The following is a 22,001-nucleotide window of genomic DNA, read 5'->3' as shown; positions in this document are numbered from 1 at the left end:
GGAGTTGACTATTTATTTATTTTATGCAGAAGAGACGAGAAGAGAGGATTAGATTGAACGGTCGTTGGAGTGGAGCGGGCAAAGATGTCTATCCAAGATTAGTCCCCCAACTGAATTGGGTAAATTATAGGAGGGAAAATTTCACCACTTTCCTTACGACGCCGTTTCATGTGGCAGTCGCGATGTTTATGAAATAAACCATGGGCAGTTCCGCCATTTCCCTGAAATCTTCACCACAAAAACGCTTCGTTTTGAGGCATGGAATTGGAATCTCGCTGCGCCTCTCTTTCCACCCACCACCCCTTTCCTTTCCTTTCCTTTCCTTTCTACTCTTGTCTTTCTCCGGCTCTTCTTCTCCTTCTTTCTCTACTTCGTCTTTCTAGGGTTGGGTTAGGGAATCTCAGGCGTGCTTACCTTGAAATACGTATAATATATATATATATATATATATATATTAATTAAAAATACTTTTTAAGGGAATAAAATTATGTTCCGTATAACGCCCTCCTCTCTCTTTGAATTCCCAAATCTCTCCCTCGAACCTTCTAGGTTAAGTATGCCCTGAATTTCGTTCTTCCCTGGTAATTTATTTTTCTCTTCTCTTGGCTCCTTTTTGTTGTCTTTTTGATTGACTTGAGGTAACGATATTCTGAATTTTTTTATTTTTTTGTTATGTGTTTTTCTTTGCTGATTCAAGTTATTCATTCTAGTTATTTTCAGCTCGTTTTCTGTGTTTTTGAACTAGTTTGGATTTATTGGAGTTGAGTATTTGAGTGGTTCTGGTGCCTTATCTGGGATTGTCGTTTGCGTTGATCCATTGATGCTTATGCTGTTATCTGGAATGTTTTACTGCGATTGAGTTTGTTTTGTGCCATTGAGTTGCATTGACTGTGAAGGTGGAGCCGTGCAGTCTTTAATAGGCCCTTAAGTGAAATATTGAGGATGGCTTGTAAAACCGATTTAAATCTTTACTAGTCCCCTTCTTCGGCTCAATTATGGGTACGCTTTCCTTGTATGCTTTTATCTCAGCAGTGAGTCTGCCTTCCTTAGGGTTAGACAAAAAAGGGTTGAAGCTTTTAGGATCTGTCTATTCCTCATTGGAAATCTAGGCTTCTCCTTTTTGGGTGGAATTAATACTTACCCTGCCAAACCTATGTTCTGATTCTTTTGTTGATAATCTCAGCAGTGGATATGTTTTCACCTTTCCGAAATGCCCCATTCATCGTTATGTCTATCTTCCTGTACCTTCAGAAGTGTTACTTCTTCTAGGGGGCCCTGAATAATTCATGTACTTTTTTTTTTGGGTTTCGTTCTGCCTAATCAAGCTGCAGCATAGAAGAAAGTTCATGTCTTTGTTATTTGCTTCCTGATATATTATGAAACAGAAGAAGAAAAGGGGAATTTTATTTTGAAAAATGATGCGCTGATTAGTTTTGATTAGCCTGATTCTTTCTTTTGAAATCTTGTGAGATATCATGAGTGGTGCATTTCACTATGGGTTCTCTGATCCATTGATGTCCCCTTTTTATTTCGAGTAATCTTTTTTCATTTTGGCGAATCCAAGTTATTTAGTGTATTCTCTAATGATTTGTAGTGTAATCTTACTTTTAATTCCTGTACTTATTCAGGGATGGCAGTCCTGGAATGGAAATGTATAATGTTCCTGAACATGGGAAACTAGGAAACAATCTGGTATTTGCTTCGTGATTCTTCTATCATATTGGCCTATTTGTCTTGTTTGTTTAGGTCCATGTTTGGCTGGAGTGTAGCTAAGTTTGTATGACGTTGCTTTTATGTTGATCATTTAACGCTGGTTAACTCATCTATTCCTATTCAGATTCAAGGCGTGGAATCAAACTTTCTTTTGACGAGCTCACTTCTTGAACAAGTTCAAACCATGTACAACGAGGGAAACTCAGACTTTGTCATTGATCAGAACTTGTACTATCCAACTGCCACCAACTATGGTTACTATTGTACAGGTAATGTAGAGGTCTAATCTTAGTAGACTGAGGTCATACTTAATGCTGACTCACTTATGTCATATGTTCATTGATTGTGCTCAGGATTTGAATCACCTGGTGAATGGGAGGACCATCATAGATTTGGTGTGGATGGTCCTGAAATCCAGTACACGGTGTGTGGTTTTTTTGCACTAAATCTATCTCGCAAACTTATGCTGCTAAAAATGGAAAGATTTTACTTCTAACTCATTAATTCTGGTTCTCATTGACCCATTGTGTGCTACAGGGTGCAGAGACTGAAAACATGTTTTATGTATATTATCCTCCTGGCTATGGATATGCCCAGTCCCCATATAACCCCTATAATCCTTACATACCTGGTGCTGTGATTGGAGTCGATAACCCATCTTTGGGGGCTGAACAGTATTATACAATTTCTCCTTATCAAAACCCCGTATCTTCACCTGCTTATGCTCCTACGGTCGTTCATCCAGATATGGTCCCTGATAGTTCACAGTTCCCCTTGTTGGACACTAATACAGCAATTGTTGATGGACCCAATGGTAATGGTGGGAAGCGTAGTCTTGCTGCAGCATCTTCAACCTTCCCCAGAAACCCTCCAAAGCATGCTTCAAATCGTACAGATTTCTCAAGTAAGGTATCAGAAGGGACAAGGTTTAATGCAGGCCAGAGCAAGCAATCGGTAAACCATGGAAGTGTTTCTTCTGGTAGTTTTCCTACCACGACATCGTCGCATGTTCTGCAGGTATGAATGTGCTAGGTTAATGAGCTGTTTTAAGAGCAAATCTTTTCATTTTTCTTTCGATGGAGCAGACGTTAGATTATATGTTGCCCTAGTGAAGCTGTTCTCACTTCATATTTTATTTTTTTGGGTTTTTAGTGTATATTCTGTCGCTAATTTTCTGATTGTTGTTTGGAAAATGAATTTATCAGTTTTTCAGGAGCATGATGCCAATTACAGTATAAGATATGTTTTCCGGCTCAGTTACTTTTATCTAATTTCCTCTTGTTTTCTTTCGTTTACAGAATAGAAATGCTTCTGGATCCATTCAGCCAATTGATAACTTATCTAGTGGAAAATTTTTATCTCAACATAATCAAGCAAAAGTTGCTTCCCATGTCAATAATGTTTTTTCTGAGTTTGGATCAAGTGCTCATGGTCGGGCTGGAGTGGATAACTTTCGAGCAAAGGTTCATGTTGGCAGAACTCTTAATGATGTAAATGTGAGTGCAGATGCATGGGGTGAACAGAACCGAGGTCGTAGAACCAACAGATCAAAAAATCAATTGGCTGTTAAAGCCTACACCACCAAAGCAGGCAATAGCAACTCGGAAGAAAATATCATCATCTATACTGATCAGTACAACATGGATGATTTTCCGGTCAATTATGTCGATGCAAAGTTTTTTGTTATAAAGTCATATAGTGAGGATGATGTACACAAGAGTATCAAATATAACGTTTGGTCTTCGACGCCACATGGAAACAAAAAGCTTCAGAGTGCTTATGAAGATGCACAGACAGTGGCTGCTGGAAAAGCTGGAAGCTGTCCCATCTTCTTGTTTTTTTCTGTGAGTACTGCTAGTCAGCTACTAAGTATGTTGATATGGAAATTCTCATAACTAAAATGTAAAACTTTCTCAGTTGAGTAGTATTTTTGTTGTCACATAATGTTAAACCTATGTTCTGCGTGCAGGTAAATGCAAGTGGTCAATTTTGTGGTGTTGCACAGATGATGGGCCCAGTTGACTTTCATAGGGATATGGATTTCTGGCAGCAGGATAAATGGAGTGGTAGCTTTGCTGTCAAGTGGCATATCATTAAAGACATATCGAATAACAACTTTAGGCACATCATATTAGAGAACAATGAGAACAAACCAGTGACTAATAGCAGGGACACACAAGAGGTATGTGTGTGCATGTGTTTAGGAGTATGTATTGTCGTTGTTTGGACGTTCTTAGTTCTCATTCATGTGTTAGATGAGATATTGTGAGATGTGTGACATATGAGACATGTGCATAGTATGTGTATAATTAGCATAATTCCAGCAAAAATCTTTAGTATGATTTCTATGCATCTTTAGTTAGGGTTTGACTAGGGGAATACATGTCTCTCTTTTTTGTTTAAATCTCTTCATTTACAATTGATGACATGCTATGAGATGCCTACTCTGATAATTAGTTAAATGTTTTTTTGGCTTGTACTCATTTCCCCTTTCTGATGTTTAATATTTCTCTACATCAAGTTTTATTGTCTTGTCTTACTTCTTTGATAAATAATATTAGTATATTAATGTTGTCATGTTGATATATAGGTATTTTACCTTTTACAACAACATGAGTGATTCAAAATTTGTTTTATGGGAGTTTTTGTTGTTTATGCATGTGATGTTTCCATTTTTGTATTGTCTATATATGAAACATGTATGATACTGGTTGTAATGCGTGATGGTGATGGTTGAGTTATGTGATGTTAATGTGATTCAAGTCAAATGCACCACAAGTAGAAGGATTAATCTTGAAATATTGAAATTAGATGATCTCCTAGAAAAAGATGAGGACATTGCCTTTTGGCTGAGCTTACAACAATAGGGTTCTTGCATTGAACCTTGGGTGGTCTCCCTAAGGCATACTCTTTGTTATCATTTTTGACAAACAGAATACCAGTTGAAGATGAACTAGATATGGTCTGGTGACAACCAGTTTTTTTCAAACCCATATTCATTGCCCACTTGCTTCACATATGACCATTTGAATCAGTGTGGAGTTCTGTTGACATGGGCTTGTAATATTAGGATTCTATTTGCTCTCCCTTGGAAACGTACTTGGAAACTGCTTCTTGTAGTTATTTATTTATGTAATTGTTTCTGATTTGCAGATACCATATTACCAAGGCTTGGAGATACTGAAAATATTCAAAAACCTTACTGCGAGGACATCTTTACTTGATGACTTCATGTATTATGAGAACCGCCAAAAAATTATGCAGGATGAGAAAGCCAGACTTTTAGTTAGAAGCTTTGAGAGGCCATTTGTGGCATCTGCTTTATATTCTTCCCGCAAGCTAAATTGTGTTGAGTTACCTGTGCATGAAGATGAGAGGATTACTAAGCAAAATGAGACTGACAGCTTGAATGGAAATGGAGCCTCTAGACCCAAGCAGGTTTCTGAAACTTCGGATGTCAATGATTGGAGCAAAAAAAATGAAAATGCCGAGCATGGCATTGTTGAAACCAAAGATGATGTTTCATCTACTCTAAAGATTGGTTCACTCAGTATAAATCCTAAGCAGGCGAAGTGTAAACCCTTAGCTGATGTAACTGCTTCTCCAAATACTGCACCTACTGACATTGTAACGGTGGGTTCAATGCCGGTGAAAGTTAATGGATTAGCCAAGTCGTCTGGTTTTCTAACCGTGGGTACGATTCTGCTTGACCCTAGGACCCTACAGCTTGACAAGGGTGATGCTATTGCAAAAAAAGCGCCATAGTACTAACAAGATGGAGGCTTGTGAGTAATTGAGATTTCATTTGTGTTGCTGCATGTTTTGGTGATTTTGGTGTGGGCGGATTATTGTAAAGCTGAGCGCGTCATACTCAGTAGTTGATTATAGTCAATACCAATTGAAGTATTGTTCAGTTCAGCCTCTATTAATGTTGCCCCCTTTGTACTTCACTTGTGGTCATTTCGATCCACTTCCCAGTGATGTCAAGTGTTTTGTGGGGGAGAACCCTATCATTACTGAAAGAATGATGAAATCTAGATATCTTTTGTATTACATTGTGTCTTAAAATTAATTGTTTAAACGCTCAAGTTATAAATGATACTTGTTACCATTGCATTTTCTGGTACTTTTGCAGTTATTTATATATTGATGCTTCCTGTTTCTTCTATAGTGCATTTTGTTTTTGCTAACATGAGATAGGTTTGGTGTGCAGCTTTTTCTTGCCTCTTACTATTCTGGGCAGTAAAGTGAATGTTTTCTTCCTGTCATTAGCCGTCAATACTGCATCTACTGATGATGCAAGGGGAGAATTTGTGCTGATGATAGATATTTCCATGTAAATTTAACTCTTATGATGTGTGCATCTAATTTCTTCTGTCTGGGCATCGTTTTGCCTATTAGTTTGATACTGCTGCCCTTGTATTGTGGTTAAATGTCTGACAATCCAGTACAAAGAAAGTAGTATGTATGTGTTTAACCAAGTAGAATGTGAGTAAAAGAATCCATTTGGAGCATTTGCCAACAAGAGCTTTAGGTATTTCTGGCATCTCAACAGTGTCATCCCCGTCTCTCTCTTGGTTGATACATACTACATGGCATGCTAATGCTATTATTATAATACAACATGTAGAAATATACATTGCAGAAGGAAGAGAGAGAGCTATGGCTTTTTCTACAGGTTGGCTACAAGTTTTGAGATCAAATTCAGTGGGTGACTTGGACTTTCGCTTCCAAATGTGCAGTGCCAGTTTTGGCAATAAGTTGTTAATGTCCATAGCTAATTAAATCTCTTTAGCAAAAGAAAAAAGGAGTTTAATTAATTTTGACGTGGATCTCAAATTAATCACCTGAAACCCTATAACAATTCATATTCAATTGTGAATTTGTAACCAACCAGATCCCTAAATAGGAAGATTGGTAGGTAAGACGTCTGTGTTAATTCAGAATAGGAAGAGTAATCAAGATTAATGATTTGGGAATTTAATTTATACCAATTTAATCAAAATATAATATATATATATATATATATATATGATAATGAGTAAAATCTTTAATTGGGAAAAAAATGATGTCAATTTGCTAACTCTGTGTATGAGCCAATCTGACCGTTGAAACTCACTGAAATCCACAAATGGCAATAAAAATTTAGAATACACGGCTGTGATGCATCCTTACCTATGGAAATTGTAGTTATCTATTCTAGTTCTAGCATAGGTATGCAAGCAAATTTACCAAGAACCCTTTCAATTGAAGCAAATATTGACCAGGTGGGACGACTGTGACCAACTGTTTACTGTCTCCGGTGAAGGGACTGCGCATTCGCATGCAACTTGTCCTCTTCCCTACAGGTATCTACGCGATGTAGGAGACACGGAGGGAAGCTCTCAGTTTTTTCATTGCCGTGAATTTCTTTTCCGATTTCTTCGTTTGTTTACCAAGAAAATGAGGTCGAAAACGTACTAGATTTTGAACTAGAATTAAGCTGCTCTGTACTGGCGGTGTTGTTGCATGTTGTTTATTTCATTCACAGACTGATCTACTGATTATTTTTTCAGAGATTGGAAAATACTGATCTTGTGCGGTTAGCTCTCCATCAACTAATTGCTCGTGGGTTGTGGCTTTCGAGATTTTGTTTTGTTTAAAATGGTATGCAGAATTAGTAGTGATTGTGCCAATCAACTTTTGAAAGGATGTACCCATGCATTTGTGTTATTATTTTACAGGGTGAGGATACAAAAAACTCGAATGGAGAAGGTTCCTCGGCTCGTGGTGATTCAAAAGCATTAGTTCCGAAGGCCGAGAATTTGGATTTGGAGATGCCCTCCGAGACCACGCACTCAAGGCCTCATGGGGTATGCCTGTATTTGTAGAATGCTTACACGATATACAGTGTTTCCTCTAGGATATTTGCTTGTTGTTTTCTGAGTTTATCAATTCTTATGGAAGAAAATTTGGAAGTATTTATAATGCTATCCGAAAATTAAACTATGTTTTAAATGGTAATATATTGCATTAGGAGAAATGCAGTCCCTAAATCCTATATATATCCATACATATTTCCTGTGAATCTGCCTGTTATATATCTATATATATATATATATATATATATATGCTCAGAGCATGAGTCCCACAATGGGTGCAGGGCAAGATGATGCAGCCTTACGCCCTTACCCCCCATGTTTTTGGAGAGGCTGTTTTGTGGTGGTTGTTGTAATGAAGCAACTTTACCATCTCACAGAGGTTGACATTGGTTGCATATTCTTACGCATTTGACACATTCTAATATGGTTGGTTAGTGTTGCCGCTTCTCTTCACTTGCCGCTATGCACTACTGTTCATATGTCATTCGATTACTATGAATTTTGTAACCTTTTAGGTTAAAAAAGTGTGTGTGTGTGTGTGTGTGTGTGTGTGTGTGTGTGTGTATTGGGGAGCCTAAGTAATGTGCTTCAACAGGATATGTTCAAATTCAGTGTTTCCTTTTTTTGTGCTAAGTCTTCAGCATTATATACTTGCATCGATTTATCTGTAAAAGGAATATTATAACTTAAATGTTAATTGCTGCCAGTCATCAATGGCATCTTCATTTTTTTTTATTCTTTTGCATTGTTTCCATTTATCTGATGGACACTCCAGCTGTAGTGAGATTTGCCTTACATATTGGTTAATTTCAGTCAATTTAGCAGATTTGGTAAAAGCTTTTTGGCCCGAAGTTGCTCTATTTTTCCCATTTAAATTTTATTCGTGTCGTCAACTTTTTTACGCCCACACTTGCTTTATTTGTAGGATTCCGTTCCAAGTTTGCCAGAAAAAAGTATCAGAGATGCATTTATAGGGATGGGATTCTCACCATCTCTAGTTGATCAAACTATGAAAGAAATCGGTAAGCTTCCTGTGCACTCATTTATTATAGCATTATAAAATTATTGATCAAGAAGGAATAAAACCAAATAAATAATTGTGTTCCTTGGTTTTCAAGTACATTTCTTGATGCCTTTATGGATATTATTGTAACATTACAATAGTGTTTTGAATTTAAATGGTTTTCTATGTCGTTATTGAGATTCTGATCCAGAGGATCTTCTCTTGAATGTAGGTGACGAAAATGCCGACTTGTTGTTGGACACCCTCATGGCTTCTTCTGTAAGTAACTAAATGTTTCCAAGAACATCCCCCCCCCCTCCAAAAAAAAAACACCGCAGTAATTTAGAGGATATTTTGTGCTGCGTTGGAGTTTTGGGGTTATGAACACGTCTCACCCCTCTAGTTCGGTTTCTTCTTCTTTTTGAACCACTTCGACCTCATATCGTTGTGGTGACAATTAAATTATGGGAGGACGCTCAGATCCCTGAGTTTTTGCTTTCTAGTCATTCGTCTTGTTCACAGGTTGAGAAAATATAGACTCGGTGATATCTCTCTGATGATTGGCATAAAGCTTCTTAATTCCAAGTTCTCTGATTTGATTCCTCTAATAAAGCATTTGCTTTTCTATGAATAAACATTTGTTTGACCAATTCTATCAATTAACAGCCAGTATCACTTAAATGCTAGCTGCCTTTCAGTTTGTTTATTACATTAAGCTCTGTTTTTTTAGAAGATCTGATTGTATCTAGCCCCAAATTTTTTTCTTCTTTTTCCCATTTATCTTTCAAGTATGTATAAGGCTTTTGTTGTTACTTTTGTTCCACGTCTGATGGCTATAAGCTGACCCGTCTTGTGAAACAGGGTCTTCAAAGTTCAAGCTCTGAATCATCAGATTCTTTGGATAGTTTGTTTGATGACGAGGATTCAAGTGGTCCTCCACAATTTTCTTCAGGTGTTTTACGAAAGGAGGTAACCTGCCATGATCTTTGCTCACAACAGATTTGCTTTGTGTGTTGTGCACCCTAAAGTATCTCACTAGATGTGGAATTTGAAGCCTTGATAAGTTCATTAAAAGAAAGTCATTTATTAGTTAATATTAGCCATTCAAACATTAATATTAATATGGCGATTGAAAGTTTTTGGACTACTTATTTGCTTTTTAAATCGATCTTTTATCCATAGACTATTCTGACATAAGTTGCCTCGCTGATGTTCTTGAAATTTGTAAACTAGTTTTTTTTTTTTCCCTAAAATCTTGTTGGAGAGGTTAGGAAGCAGACCAAATTGGTTATGAGCTACCATATACCCCCGAACACATGTTTTCTGATCATATCTGCTTATTTACTAATGGGTTATTTAAATATTAACAAGAATAAACATAGTAAAAGAGAACATAGCTTAGTAATTGTGATTTTTCGGTGCGATTGTGATCAATGCATATAATACTCTTTACTCTTTAGAATGTCTCAGAAAGCATTTGGTTCATCTGATCTTTAATCTTTTCTAGGAGCCTGATGTTGTCAGTGTGAATGATTACAAAAGAGAATCTTTGCTAAGCATGAATTTCTCGGTAAATGAAGTCAACTTTGCAATGGATAAGCATGGTATGTAAAAGCTTATGAACTTTTAATTTTCTCTAAAGGTGGATGCTGTTGTTGGCATCTTTTTCTAGATCTTGTAATTGGCATCACATTTTTTCCATGCCCCGTGAGCAACCTAGAGGTCACAAGTTCAATTCCTGGAACAGCCTCTCCATATATTATGTAGGAGTGGTCTGCGACTCTGCGCATATCTTGCCTAACCCTGATCCCACTGCGAGAGCATTATGCACGGGTATTGTTTTACCTAGTGTGCAATTTAACGTTTTAGTTGCATTACTGATTGAATCATCCCCCATAACTTTTTATTTGCTTCAAAACAAAAGGTTAGGTTGTTATTTGGTGGCCTAAGAAATTCATATAAACACAATTCACGATGAAATTAATAGCCATATTATGAAATAGTGAAACAAGAAATTTGAGGTCATATCATATAGGAACATGCCTCAATGGAGTGTACCAATGGCGTTGATGGTCTAGCATGTATGCATTGTTTCGATAGCTGATATAAATGCTGAATTACTGATAAGGCAACAAATCAGGATGGTAACTTACATAGAATTGATGGTATTGACTAAGGGAATTTCTCTAGTTATGTAGAAACTAGTGATTTTTGGGACTTTATGACTGTCTGAAAGCCAATGTTCTTATTGTTTGTGTTTCGATATTCATTATTATTATTATCATTATTTCTAGGTTAAAAGGCAAATATGCCAAATACCTATAAGATTTAAGAAGCCGTCGATCTATTTAAGTTGTTGTCTCATGTGTAACAGCCTCTTCAATAAATTTTGTTACCATTTAGATCATGAACGCGTCGTCAATTTATCTTGGCCTTTATTATCTGTTTTGGCAATAGATTGTTGTTCTTATGATCTTATCCATATGGAAATTTATTGATTATCTTGTAAATCTTATGTGATTAAATATCAGGTCAAGATGCTTCAATCAGTGACTTGGTGGACTTCATCACTGCCAATCAAATTGCTGTGAAGCAGGAAAGGGAAACAGATGATATGCCTCCCCATGTTGCAGTGAATAATGAGGTTGTCAATAATCATTCTATGAGAAATAATTTGTTAGAAAACGGTTTTGGGGCATCAAGGGCATAAACTGCATAATTGATCATGTTGAACTTTGTATAAGCTCTCTTTTGTATTCATTAGAAGATGTGACATTAGGAGCTCCAGTGCATTTCTGATTTCTGTCATTCATTCTTTCATATGTTTTTCATCCAGACTCTGATGGTATATGTAAATACTAATAGTATCCGATACTTTGTTGTCTTTGTGATTAACAGGATTGTAATGATGAATCCTTATTTGGGACTATGGAGAAAACACTTCGTTTACTTGAGATGGGTTTCTCTGAGAATGAAGTTTCATTAGCAATTGAGAGGCTTGGTAAGTATTGTTGCAAATTTCAGTGTTCGTGTGGAGCATTGCAAGAGATATCAATGAGTATGATAAATCTCCTATGTGCTGTAGGAGATGTGTTCTCTTACAGTTGACTACTTTTACTTTCCACATTGCAAGAGATGTCTGAGTATGAATGTCTTTTTTATTATTCTCTTTGCCTTTTTTAATGAACTTGTCATCATCATCAAAGCCTTTTGATGAACTTATTATCTTTCTAAAAAATAGCTCTGTTGTAAAATGCTTTGGGGTTTTTAGCTGTCAGTACATTTATTTATTTTTGCATACAGTGTCTCATTTGTCAAGCATATTTGGTTAATCTTGGTTGAATCATGAATGTTGGCAATATAAAGTCTTGTTTTGCATATCCAGAAATGAAAACATGCATGACTTTCTCATTTAACGATGTATTGTAACTTGTAAGTTGACCTGAATTACTTATATCTCTAATGATCTATTTTTTGTTGCTTGGTAACAATAGCTTCACATTTCACCCAATGAAATCATCGCACCAAAATTATTTGATGCTCTTTTTTTTTTCTTTTTTTTACCTTTAAAGCTTATTATTTCAAAACTGCATGTTCTTAATATTTTGTTGTTTTTCAATCTTTTAACAATTTCAACAGTTCATGCATATGACATCCCATTCAATGGGAGTGGAAACATAACAATCCTGCCATAACATTCTCGTTTAATTGTGGTTTGTAAGTTTGAGGTGAACCTATGATCTCTAAGCAGTCTACTTTTTGTTCCTTGGTAAACATTGTTTCACCTAACGAGATCATTATTGCAAAATTCATTGATGCTCTTTTTATTTTATTTTATTTCTTTCCTTTCTTCAGTTTTTTTTTTTTTTCTGAAAGCTTTTTATTTTGAATTATTGTGTGCACAAGATATCCTGACCTTTTATCTTTCAACAGTTTGAATAAATAAATCATAAAATATTTTTCTCTTTTTTTCTGCAACTGGCTACCTTTTAATCAGCTTAATATTATTATTGCTTGCCATCTTTCAGGTTCAGAAGCTACTATTCAACAGCTTGCGGGATCAATTTGCGGAGATCCGATTGGTGGACACAATTTGGGCAAAGCTAAGGTTTTTAGCTCATTAACCCTCTCTACTCAACGATTTTAGTTCTGACCCTAAGATTTTCCTTGACTTAAGTGTCTGCTGAGACTGATTTCCACTTGACTACAGTTGAATGGAAGTCTCATTTCTTAAAGTATCAACTAATGTCTTTTATTGAGTCCCTATATTGCATTTCCCTACATGGTATCTATAGTAATTTCTCACTATGATGTTGCAATGAAAAAATGGAGAGTTCTGGATTGAGGATCCCTTAACCTATCATGATCAGTCATTGAAGGTTCTGCAGATCTATGTCTTAATCACTTTGCATTCTAGTTAAGCTGTTAATGGTGTCAGCATACTGATATGACTGAAGCCATCTGTGAGTATGGATGGGGCTCAATTTAATTCACTTCTTAGTTGTTTTTGGTTTTACGTAAGTATGCAGGGGCACACATCTTGTAACACCTTGTTGATGTTGCTTGATGCCCCTGGGTTAACAGTATATTATTCATCCACAACAAACTTTGACAATTAGGGTTTTTGCAACTGTACTTATTAGGTCCATATATGTTTTCTCTAATGATATTCATGGAACCTTCTGAAGCTATTTGGTAATAGTTATACTTAGTGTTAAACAATTTTGGCTCTTGGTTGATTCTGTGTACTCTTGAAACTTCGTGAATGCATATGGTCTCATTATTTTTCTATTCACTGATTAGTTTGTGAACAGATGTCTTAATTTAAATTCCTTGCAGCTTTCCTCCATGGTGTCTAGTTCCAGCCATTCACAGTTTGCAAAGAATCATGCATCTTTTGGAATGCGGGATGAAGCTGGCCGAAGACGCACTACATATGATCCCTTTAAAATAAAAACTGAGAATATCAGCTTAGATACTGTCTCCAATTCCACAACTATTATCTCAAGCGAAACCTATAAAGGGAAAAGACCAAAAGAAGAATGCAGGGATGATTTTCCAGCTACAGTTTATCAGTTCAGACATAAAAGTCACTTTGAGGAAAATGAGGGTGGGAAAAGACCTAAACAGGAGTATGGTAATGACTCAGGCTATTATGTTGAACCTACATGGCTAGAGGAGAAAGTCGACCCTACAATCACCAGATTCGGAACACCCAATGTATTCAAATCCAAGCCATGCAGGAGTCTTGACCATGTGGTGGCTAATCCTCCTTATTTCTTTTATGGGGATATTGTGAACGTGTCTGACAATGTTTGGACCAAAGTATCCAAGTTCTTGTATGCAATTGAGCCTGAATTTGTGAACGCTCAATTCTTCTCTGCAGTGTGTAGGGAGGAAGGTTACATACACAATCTTCCTACTGAAAATAGGCTTCACATCCTTCCTAAACCACCAATGACAATTCAAGAAGCAATGCCGCATACAAAGAAATGGTGGCCATCTTGGGATGTTAGGAAGCATGTCAGCTGCATTAATTCTGAGATGAATGGAATACCGCAGCTGTGTGATAGGCTTGGAAAGATTTTGAGCAATTCTCAAGGAATGCCTTCACCGGAACAGCTAAGAGACATCCTTCGTCATTGCCAAAAATCGAATCTTGTGTGGATTGGGCCATACAAACTGGGGCCATTAGATCCTGAACATTTGGAACGCATTCTAGGCTATCCTGCAAATCACACTCAATCACCTGAGAGTAGTTTAACAGAGAGACTGGAGTCATTGAGGTATTGCTTCCAGACTGACACTTTGGGATATCATCTCTCTGTCTTGAAGTCTATGTTCCCGGAAGGATTGACAATTTTATCACTCTTTAGCGGTATTGGTGGAGCCGAAGTTAGTTTATACCGTCTTGGTATCCATTTGAAAGGTGTTGTATCAGTAGAGACTTCTGAAGCAAAGAGAAGGGTTCTTAGAAGATGGTGGCATAGTAGTGGGCAAACTGGGCAGTTGGAACAAATTGAGGAGATTCAGAAGCTAACAGCTAGCAAGATTGAGACACTGTTTGAGAAGTTTGGTGGCTTTGATTTTATTATCTGTCAGAACCCTTGCACTCTCTCTGCAAAAAGTTCTAAGGTGGAGCCCCGTGCTGGAAATATGCCAGGTTATGACTCGTCTATATTTTATGAAACTTTGTTTTTTGAATTTGTTCGAGTATTACAACGTGTAAGGGGTATGATGGGAAGGAGGAGGTGACAAATCTTTCCCATCTTCCATGGTCATGTAGGTACATTGAATTTCTCGGATGATCCGCAATTTATCTTCTCTGGGAGGAGAGTTTTTTTTTTTTTAAATCATGGACAGAATAATTCCCTTAGTTTTCATAGAAGGAAGAAAGAATAAATGCGGATCAGTAGAAAATTTACATTAGTTTCAATTAGTAATGATTCATCTTTCCAGTATAGATGAAAACATAGTTAGCTTCTTTTCTTTTTCTTTTTTTAATTTTCATAAGCTTATGGTTAGCCTATCATGTTTATTCATAAAAAAATGCTGGAACCAGCAATGTCGAGCCTCCATTTTCTTTGATAGCTCTCTGCATTTGAGAATAACAGGATTGATGCTCCATCTCTATTAGTTCTTTACTTCTCTGGAACATCTCATGTCAGATTGCTACCTTATATTGCTTTCTCTCATTCTCTGTAAAATTCTAAATTCCTTGGCCGGGTCAGGAAGGTTACCTATGGACCATATCAGCAGTCTCAGTGGACGGACTCTAGTAGTCAAAAGCAAGCAACACGCGACAAACCCATTTCTTGTGACCATTTTGAGTGTTTGTTACGAACTTTGGGCTACTTTTCTCCATTATTCCTTTCCACTAAATCAGGAGAATTGAATGGAATTAGAAGATGATACTAGACTAGTAAATTTATAGGAGGTCATGCCAAATAGTTTACTTGTTGTTACTTAGCATCATTCTTTGAAGTTCCTTGAAACGGGTTAGACAGTGGATGAGAAGAAGTTTCAGGCAAAAATTAGGCCCTGGCCCTCCAGAAGAAGGAAATATCATTCATCTATGGTCGCTGACAAAAATGATATTGCTGTCTTTAGTAAGAAGAGTTTTGTCTTTTGCCATGGAAATCCTGTATTATTCAACAGCACAAGCAAGCATTGTGCGAGACACAATCATTAAAAGATGGTGAGTGATTGAAGGTGAAAGGAACAGTTATGTTTGTTTGCACAATTGGTTGACGAGCAATATATTTGTCTGTCTAGTGTAAATAACAAAGCAGATTGGATTTCTGATTGATATAAACTTAAACTCAGGCAGGCTGGCTGGCTGGCAGGCAGCAGTTATCCACCTGACACATAATAAGTTGTCAACTTTTTTTCCTTTCAGATTTTAATCAGAAAATCAAGTACAAATCAGTCATGTAATTATGAGTTCAAATCACTAGCCACACCACCCACCTGCTTTTGAATTCCAACAACCATCATAAACCCAAAATTTATGCAATTTGCCATACTTGGAGTGGGTCATGTTAAACGTTATAAAATCCTGAATGGCTCTAGAATCCCAGGACGATTGATTGCTGGTGTATGGTGCATTGAACATGGGCAGTGGGCCCTATGCTTGTGACGACAAATAATTTATTTAATTAAGGTTGGATTTGAAAAGGCATGTGCTTGTGCTTGCTAACAACACATATTTATTTGACTAAATACCAATCAAATAAATAAAGAGTTGATCACTTCACCGTCGACTTCAATACCAGAAATTCTTTTATGGGATTGTTTTTGTTTTTCTCTTGCACTTCCCATGGTCATGGACCATTTATTTATTAAATACTTGCTTTGAATTTGATGAACCACTGATAATTTAAGACGACAATATATTGGAGGTAAAGAGATTACTTTATGGTTTACTTCCCAATTTAGATACTTATCCCTAAAATATGCATAAGCGGATATCGCGTTCACACTTCACATCTACTCCTACTATTTATTTCACATCTACTCCTACTATTTATTTGTAGAAAAGAAAACCCATTAATCTAGAAAAAGAAAAAAAAAACATCCCATAACCATTCCCATGGATGTATCAAAAAATTACAGCTTGATTCACGGGCTGAGTTAAAGTCACCAACTTCAAGTCAATTTCTTTGTCCGATTCTGAGATATTTATTTATTTGGGTTGGGGAAGTTAGCTGCTTCTTTCCAAGGCCAGCTTGTATTGGACTGGCATTCTCTGTCTCATATGTACTGAAAGGCACCCGTCTATCACTTCCTCTCCTACTCATTTTCTCCAAGCCAAGCAAAGCAAGCGAAGAAGAGAGACGACAGTTGCTCTTCTTTTTCGCATTTCTTTTGGGCACTTTCAGTTTTGGTAAGTATTTTAAGGTGCATCTTCGTCTACTTTGAATCTCTTCTGTTTCCTTCTCATGTATTTTTTTAGTTACATAACATTTACTTTCCTTATTTGCTTGTTTTTCTGTTGGTTTTCTTTATTATGAGCTTTATATATGATTTTATGGCACTGAAAGTGCGTTGCTTTCACACCCTTTTGACCCACATTACTATCACAATCACATGATTCAAATCTCTAGTACCCATTTTCAAGCTTATATATTTCGCTCTTTCTTAGCTATCTTTCTCAGTATCTTGAAATTGTTTGGAGGTAAATCTTCGATGCGGGCGAAAAAACTGTCTCATTTGTAGTTTTGTCACACTGACACAATGCCTTAAGTCATCTTGAATCTTCTTAGCATTCTTCTTCTGGGATCTATTATCCGTACTGAGGATTGTAATATTGCTGTATTTTCGTTTCAATCTTGCGATAGAAAGAATATTATTTTGTTTTTCTGATAAAAATGCAATATGGGTCCCGGCCATTTCATGACAATTTATCCACATTTTTTTCCAGTGCAGATTTCAGATCCTGTACCCTTTCATTGCAATGCAAAGCTTTATAGTTATAGGGGGCTATTTTTAGTATAGAGACCATGGAATCGAGCTTTGTACCTTTTCGTGGAATCAAGAATGATCTTGAGGGGAGGCTGAAGTGTTACAAGCAAGACTGGACTGGTGGTTTCAGGGCGGGCTTCAGGTATACATACATTTCCTTTGCTTTGAGAAAACAATGCCTGTACTGTAATCATTTTAAGATTGTACGACGGATATAGCTCAAGTATAAAGTTTTTATGCTACTGATCGCAACTGTCACAGAAGCTGAGATTCTTACGAGGTAAATAGTTTAATGATAGTTTATATTCATGGTCTCAGGATTTTGGCCCCCACCACATACATATTTTTTGCATCAGCAATTCCAGTTATTTCATTTGGAGAACAGTTGGAAAGAGCTACAGGTAATGTTCTAAGCTATATTGTATTCGAGTTTTATTGCCATTTTTCACTAGCTGTGCAATAGTTTCAACTGGGAGGTAAGTGAAAATTTTACTTTTATTGCATATCTGATTCGTAGAATCTGAATGCAGAATAGGTTTTGAAGGTGTTTTATGTGATTACATTGTTCCTCGTATTTGTAGACGGAGTTCTCACAGCTGTTCAAACATTAGCGTCTACTGCACTTTGTGGAATTATACACTCCATCATTGGGGGTCAGCCTTTACTGATTCTTGGAGTTGCAGAGCCAACTGTAATTATGTACACATTCATGTTCAACTTTGCTAAAAATAGATCAGATTTGGGGTCAAAACTCTTCCTTGCGTGGACTGGATGGTATTTCCTTTCCTTCTTGCTAGTATTTGTCATTAGAACTTCTGTGTTCTTTTTTTATTTTCTTGAAATTTGAGTTGCTGTTATTAGCTACCTTTTTATTAATTTACAATACCACTCATGCGACCAATTTGATTGTCAGGGTATGCATGTGGACTGCACTCTTGCTCTTTCTTCTAGCTATCTTAGGGGCTTGCTCCATCATCAATAGATTTACTCGTCTGGCAGGAGAATTGTTTGGCCTTCTGATTGCAATGCTTTTCATGCAGGAAGCTATCAAGGTAAGGGGAATCCTTCTGTCTTGCTACCCTTACATTAGAATTTTGGCTAATTGAAGTAGTTACATTTTGAATTTTTATACCTTGTTGATCTGAATCTCACTGGTTAGAGCGTTCACTTGTGCCTCAACTGAATTAGCTTCAACTGTTTCCTCGAGTTGATTTCAAAGTTTATGTTCTGGATGCTTTTGCCAGGGTCTTATTAATGAATTTCACCTACCTGAAAGAGAAAATCCCAAGTCAATTGAATTTCAACCTTCGTGGAGATTTGCGAATGGAATGTTTGCCTTGGTTCTGTCATTTGGCCTTCTGTTTACTTCATTAAGAAGCAGAAAAGCAAGATCTTGGCGTTATGGTTCTGGTAAATCTCTTGCATCTTAGACCATTTTTAAGAAGTACAAACTAGCAGTCACTCAACTATTAGTGAAGGGTATGATAAAGGCCATTAAAGTTCCCCTTTTCTTTTAATCTACTGAAGTAGTTACATTTTCCTTTTCATAGGGTGGCTCCGAGGTTTCATAGCAGATTATGGGGTGCCGTTGATGGTTCTAGTTTGGACAGCTGTTTCTTACATTCCAGCAGGAACTGTGCCAAAAGGAATTCCAAGGCGACTCTTTAGTCCAAACCCATGGTCACCTGGTGCCTTTGAGAATTGGACAGTTGTTAAGGCATGGCCAACTGTTCATCTCATAGTTCTATGACCTAAGTTTCATATAAGATTTTTTTGGCTCTATATTTCAAAATCTCATCCTTATGCTTACACTAACACTGACAGGACATGCTCAATGTGCCGGTTCTCTACATTATTGGAGCTTTTGTTCCAGCAACAATGATTGCAGTTCTATATTATTTTGATCACAGTGTTGCATCTCAGCTTGCTCAACAGAAAGAATTCAATTTGAGAAAACCGCCTTCATTCCACTATGATCTACTTCTTCTGGGGTTCATGGTATGCATATTTCTCTCTTGCATACTCCTCTTTTCAAGTTTGTGATTTTTTTTTTTTAATTAAAAAGCAGAGGATTTGAACTCTTCCTGTTTCAAAATTATAGTTTGTGTTAATGTCTAATTTATGCTATTGCTCAACAGGTCATAATTTGTGGTCTCATAGGAATCCCTCCATCAAATGGTGTGATTCCACAATCTCCTATGCACACTAAAACCTTGGCTACATTGAAGCACCAGGTTAGCGCATCAATATCAAGACGTATAGAATTTTCACTTTATTATTGGTTCCAAAGCTTGCATATAAGTATTATTCCTCAAGTGAGTCAACTTAATTTATCTTTTGCTATGCAGTTACTCCGTAATCGACTGGTAGCAATAGCTCGCAAATGTATGGGTAAGAATGCAAGCTTGGGACAAGTTTATGGAAGCATGCAAGAAGGCTATCAACATATGCAAACCCCACTCATTTACCAGGAGCCTTCTGTTCGGGTAGGTTGAAACTTTGTGAACCATATAAAAACCACGGAATTTAAGATGACGGGCCAAAGATCTTTGGAGTTATTTAAGCATCCATTAAATTTATATATGAAGTTTATAATAATATAACTCTGTTGCAATGACTAATCGAAGATCTTCATCCCATATACGTAAGATAGTATAATGCCGATAGTTTCTGAGCTTGTCTATAGTGTTTTCATTTTGTTTGCAGGGGCTGAAGGAATTAAAAGAATCCACAGTTGAAATGGCTGCAAGCATGGGAAATATTGATGCACCTGTCGATGAGACAGTATTTGACGTTGAAAAGGAGATTGATGATTTATTGCCTGTTGAGGTGAAGGAGCAGCGGGTCAGTAACTTGCTTCAAGCAATGATGGTTGGAGGATGTGTTGCAGCCATGCCTTTCATCAAGAAGATACCAACCTCAGTCCTCTGGGGCTATTTTGCCTTCATGGCCATTGAAAGTCTCCCTGGTAACCAGTGTTGGGAGCGGATCTTGCTGCTTTTCACAGCTCCAAGCAGAAGATACAAGTAGTCCTCTTAAATCTCAGTTACTTTAATCAACTACAATTACAACTATCGATAATAGAGCTCAGAATTATGTTCTTCCTTTTCACAGGGTACTGGAGGAATACCACGCTACGTTTGTCGAAACTGTACCTTTCAAGACAATTGCAGTATTCACACTCTTCCAGACTGCTTACTTGCTTGTTTGTTTTGGCATTACATGGGTTCCACTTGCTGGAGTTCTATTCCCTTTAATGATTATGCTTTTGATTCCTGTGAGACAATACATTCTACCCAAGTTCTTCAAAGGGGTGCACCTCCAGGATTTAGATGCTGCAGAGTATGAAGAAACACCAGCTTTACCATTCAACCTAGCAACTGTAAGTTCTTATTTCTTTCAAAAATGATGATGGGAAATCTGTGTTCATGTTTCTTTCAGAAAAGATTAAATTATACTTTTGTCACACAAACTAAGTTCAGTATTGAATTCTTGTGTATTATTTGGTGAACTGAACTACAGGAGGCAGAGTTGAGTAGGACTGCTTCGTTTGCCAATGATGGTGAAATCTTAGATGGGATGGTGACTCGCAGCAGGGGTGAAATCAGACGCATGTGCAGTCCCAGGTTAACAAGCTCCACCGCAATGCCATCAAAAGAATTTTCAAGCCTACAGAGCCCACGATTCTCAGACAAGGTGTATAGCCCCCGCATAAGCGAATTGAGAGGAGAACTAAGTCCTAGGAGGGGTGGAAGAGGACCTCTCAGTCCAAAGACTGGAGAGACGAGACCATTCAGTTTAGGAAAAGGGGTTTAGGAAATTAGGAGTCACATGAAATAACTCATTCATCAAATGTAAGTTCTGTCATTCGAAAAAAAACAAAAAACAAAAGAGTAAAGATGTTAACAGGCAAAGGTGGCTCCATGAATATGCAGGAGGAATTCTGCAATGCATGGATGGCATGGTCTCTCACATCGGCAGCATGGTATATTATGTGTTAAATGCTCTGATTACCGAAGAGCTAGCTGCATGTATACAGTAATTATGCCCATAACAGCATTGAATTCCTTAGTTTTTTGCAGTCAAAGAAAAGAAATGCTGATGCATTGCATTGCATTTCATATTGGTTCTGGAATAGGCTTTCCTTGTAGAAAAATTGTTGAAATGTTATTAAGAAGATCAACAAAGCAGCACGTACTACCAGTTTTTCTTTTCCCTCCTTTTTATTATGCCTTCAAATGCACCACCAGGAATATTCCTATTCCTGAAAAGGTTAATAAAGGTCAACATGAAAGGGAGAAAAGTTATCTGTTTGATGAGATCCCCAGTTCTGTGGTTTTCGCAGGATCTTAATGGGATCATTGTCTGTTCTTGATTCCTAAGGAATGTGGCCATGTGGGTACGAACGTTCTGTTGTTCGCACAAAACCACCTAAACCTATCGATCAAATTACAAATACA

At 37.1% G+C, this 22,001-nt stretch overlaps 3 protein-coding genes across 10 annotated transcripts; all 3 read left to right on the top strand.

Annotated features, from left to right (window-relative positions):
* Nucleotides 1–288: 288 nt before the first annotated feature.
* Nucleotides 289–5,839, top strand: LOC120015062 (YTH domain-containing protein ECT1-like). Of its 3 annotated transcripts, none has more exons than XM_038867268.1 (8): nucleotides 289–638; nucleotides 1,629–1,692; nucleotides 1,838–1,982; nucleotides 2,067–2,137; nucleotides 2,251–2,730; nucleotides 3,012–3,557; nucleotides 3,683–3,895; nucleotides 4,867–5,839. In XM_038867268.1, exons 2-8 carry the CDS (start codon nucleotides 1,645–1,647, stop codon nucleotides 5,476–5,478), a joined length of 2,115 nt encoding a protein of 704 aa, XP_038723196.1. In that variant the 5' UTR covers nucleotides 289–638; nucleotides 1,629–1,644; the 3' UTR covers nucleotides 5,479–5,839. The 3 variants fall into 3 exon arrangements, with proteins under 3 accessions (XP_038723196.1, XP_038723195.1, XP_038723197.1); XM_038867267.1 differs by having other exon boundaries at nucleotides 290–581; XM_038867269.1 differs by lacking the exon at nucleotides 1,629–1,692 and having other exon boundaries at nucleotides 290–581.
* A 1,064-nt stretch (nucleotides 5,840–6,903) lies between these two features.
* Nucleotides 6,904–15,061, top strand: LOC120015501 (probable inactive DNA (cytosine-5)-methyltransferase DRM3). Of its 4 annotated transcripts, none has more exons than XM_038867961.1 (11): nucleotides 6,904–7,061; nucleotides 7,269–7,359; nucleotides 7,437–7,565; nucleotides 8,500–8,596; nucleotides 8,810–8,856; nucleotides 9,439–9,546; nucleotides 10,085–10,181; nucleotides 11,109–11,221; nucleotides 11,476–11,578; nucleotides 12,606–12,685; nucleotides 13,417–15,061. In XM_038867961.1, exons 2-11 carry the CDS (start codon nucleotides 7,357–7,359, stop codon nucleotides 14,830–14,832), a joined length of 2,193 nt encoding a protein of 730 aa, XP_038723889.1. In that variant the 5' UTR covers nucleotides 6,904–7,061; nucleotides 7,269–7,356; the 3' UTR covers nucleotides 14,833–15,061. The 4 variants fall into 4 exon arrangements, with proteins under 4 accessions (XP_038723889.1, XP_038723885.1, XP_038723888.1 ...); XM_038867957.1 differs by having other exon boundaries at nucleotides 11,109–11,224; XM_038867960.1 differs by having other exon boundaries at nucleotides 6,940–7,090; nucleotides 11,109–11,224.
* Nucleotides 15,062–16,791: 1,730 nt separating this feature from the next.
* LOC120015425 (probable boron transporter 2) lies at nucleotides 16,792–21,676 on the top strand. 3 transcript variants are annotated; one of them, XM_038867854.1, is made up of 13 exons: nucleotides 16,792–16,963; nucleotides 17,501–17,683; nucleotides 17,860–17,942; nucleotides 18,123–18,315; nucleotides 18,455–18,593; nucleotides 18,786–18,951; nucleotides 19,092–19,258; nucleotides 19,366–19,539; nucleotides 19,680–19,775; nucleotides 19,890–20,027; nucleotides 20,248–20,567; nucleotides 20,656–20,923; nucleotides 21,064–21,676. In XM_038867854.1, exons 2-13 carry the CDS (start codon nucleotides 17,580–17,582, stop codon nucleotides 21,355–21,357), a joined length of 2,142 nt encoding a protein of 713 aa, XP_038723782.1. In that variant the 5' UTR covers nucleotides 16,792–16,963; nucleotides 17,501–17,579; the 3' UTR covers nucleotides 21,358–21,676. The 3 variants fall into 3 exon arrangements, with proteins under 3 accessions (XP_038723782.1, XP_038723781.1, XP_038723780.1); XM_038867853.1 differs by having other exon boundaries at nucleotides 17,506–17,683; nucleotides 19,680–20,027; XM_038867852.1 differs by having other exon boundaries at nucleotides 19,680–20,027.
* The last annotated feature ends 325 nt before the right edge of the window (nucleotides 21,677–22,001 follow it).

This window comes from Tripterygium wilfordii, chromosome 14, assembly GCF_013401445.1.
Source record: "Tripterygium wilfordii isolate XIE 37 chromosome 14, ASM1340144v1, whole genome shotgun sequence".
Lineage (NCBI taxonomy): Eukaryota > Viridiplantae > Streptophyta > Magnoliopsida > Celastrales > Celastraceae > Tripterygium > Tripterygium wilfordii.
Note: the sequence above shows the minus strand (reverse complement) of the source record. Positions and strands in the feature narration are given on the sequence as shown.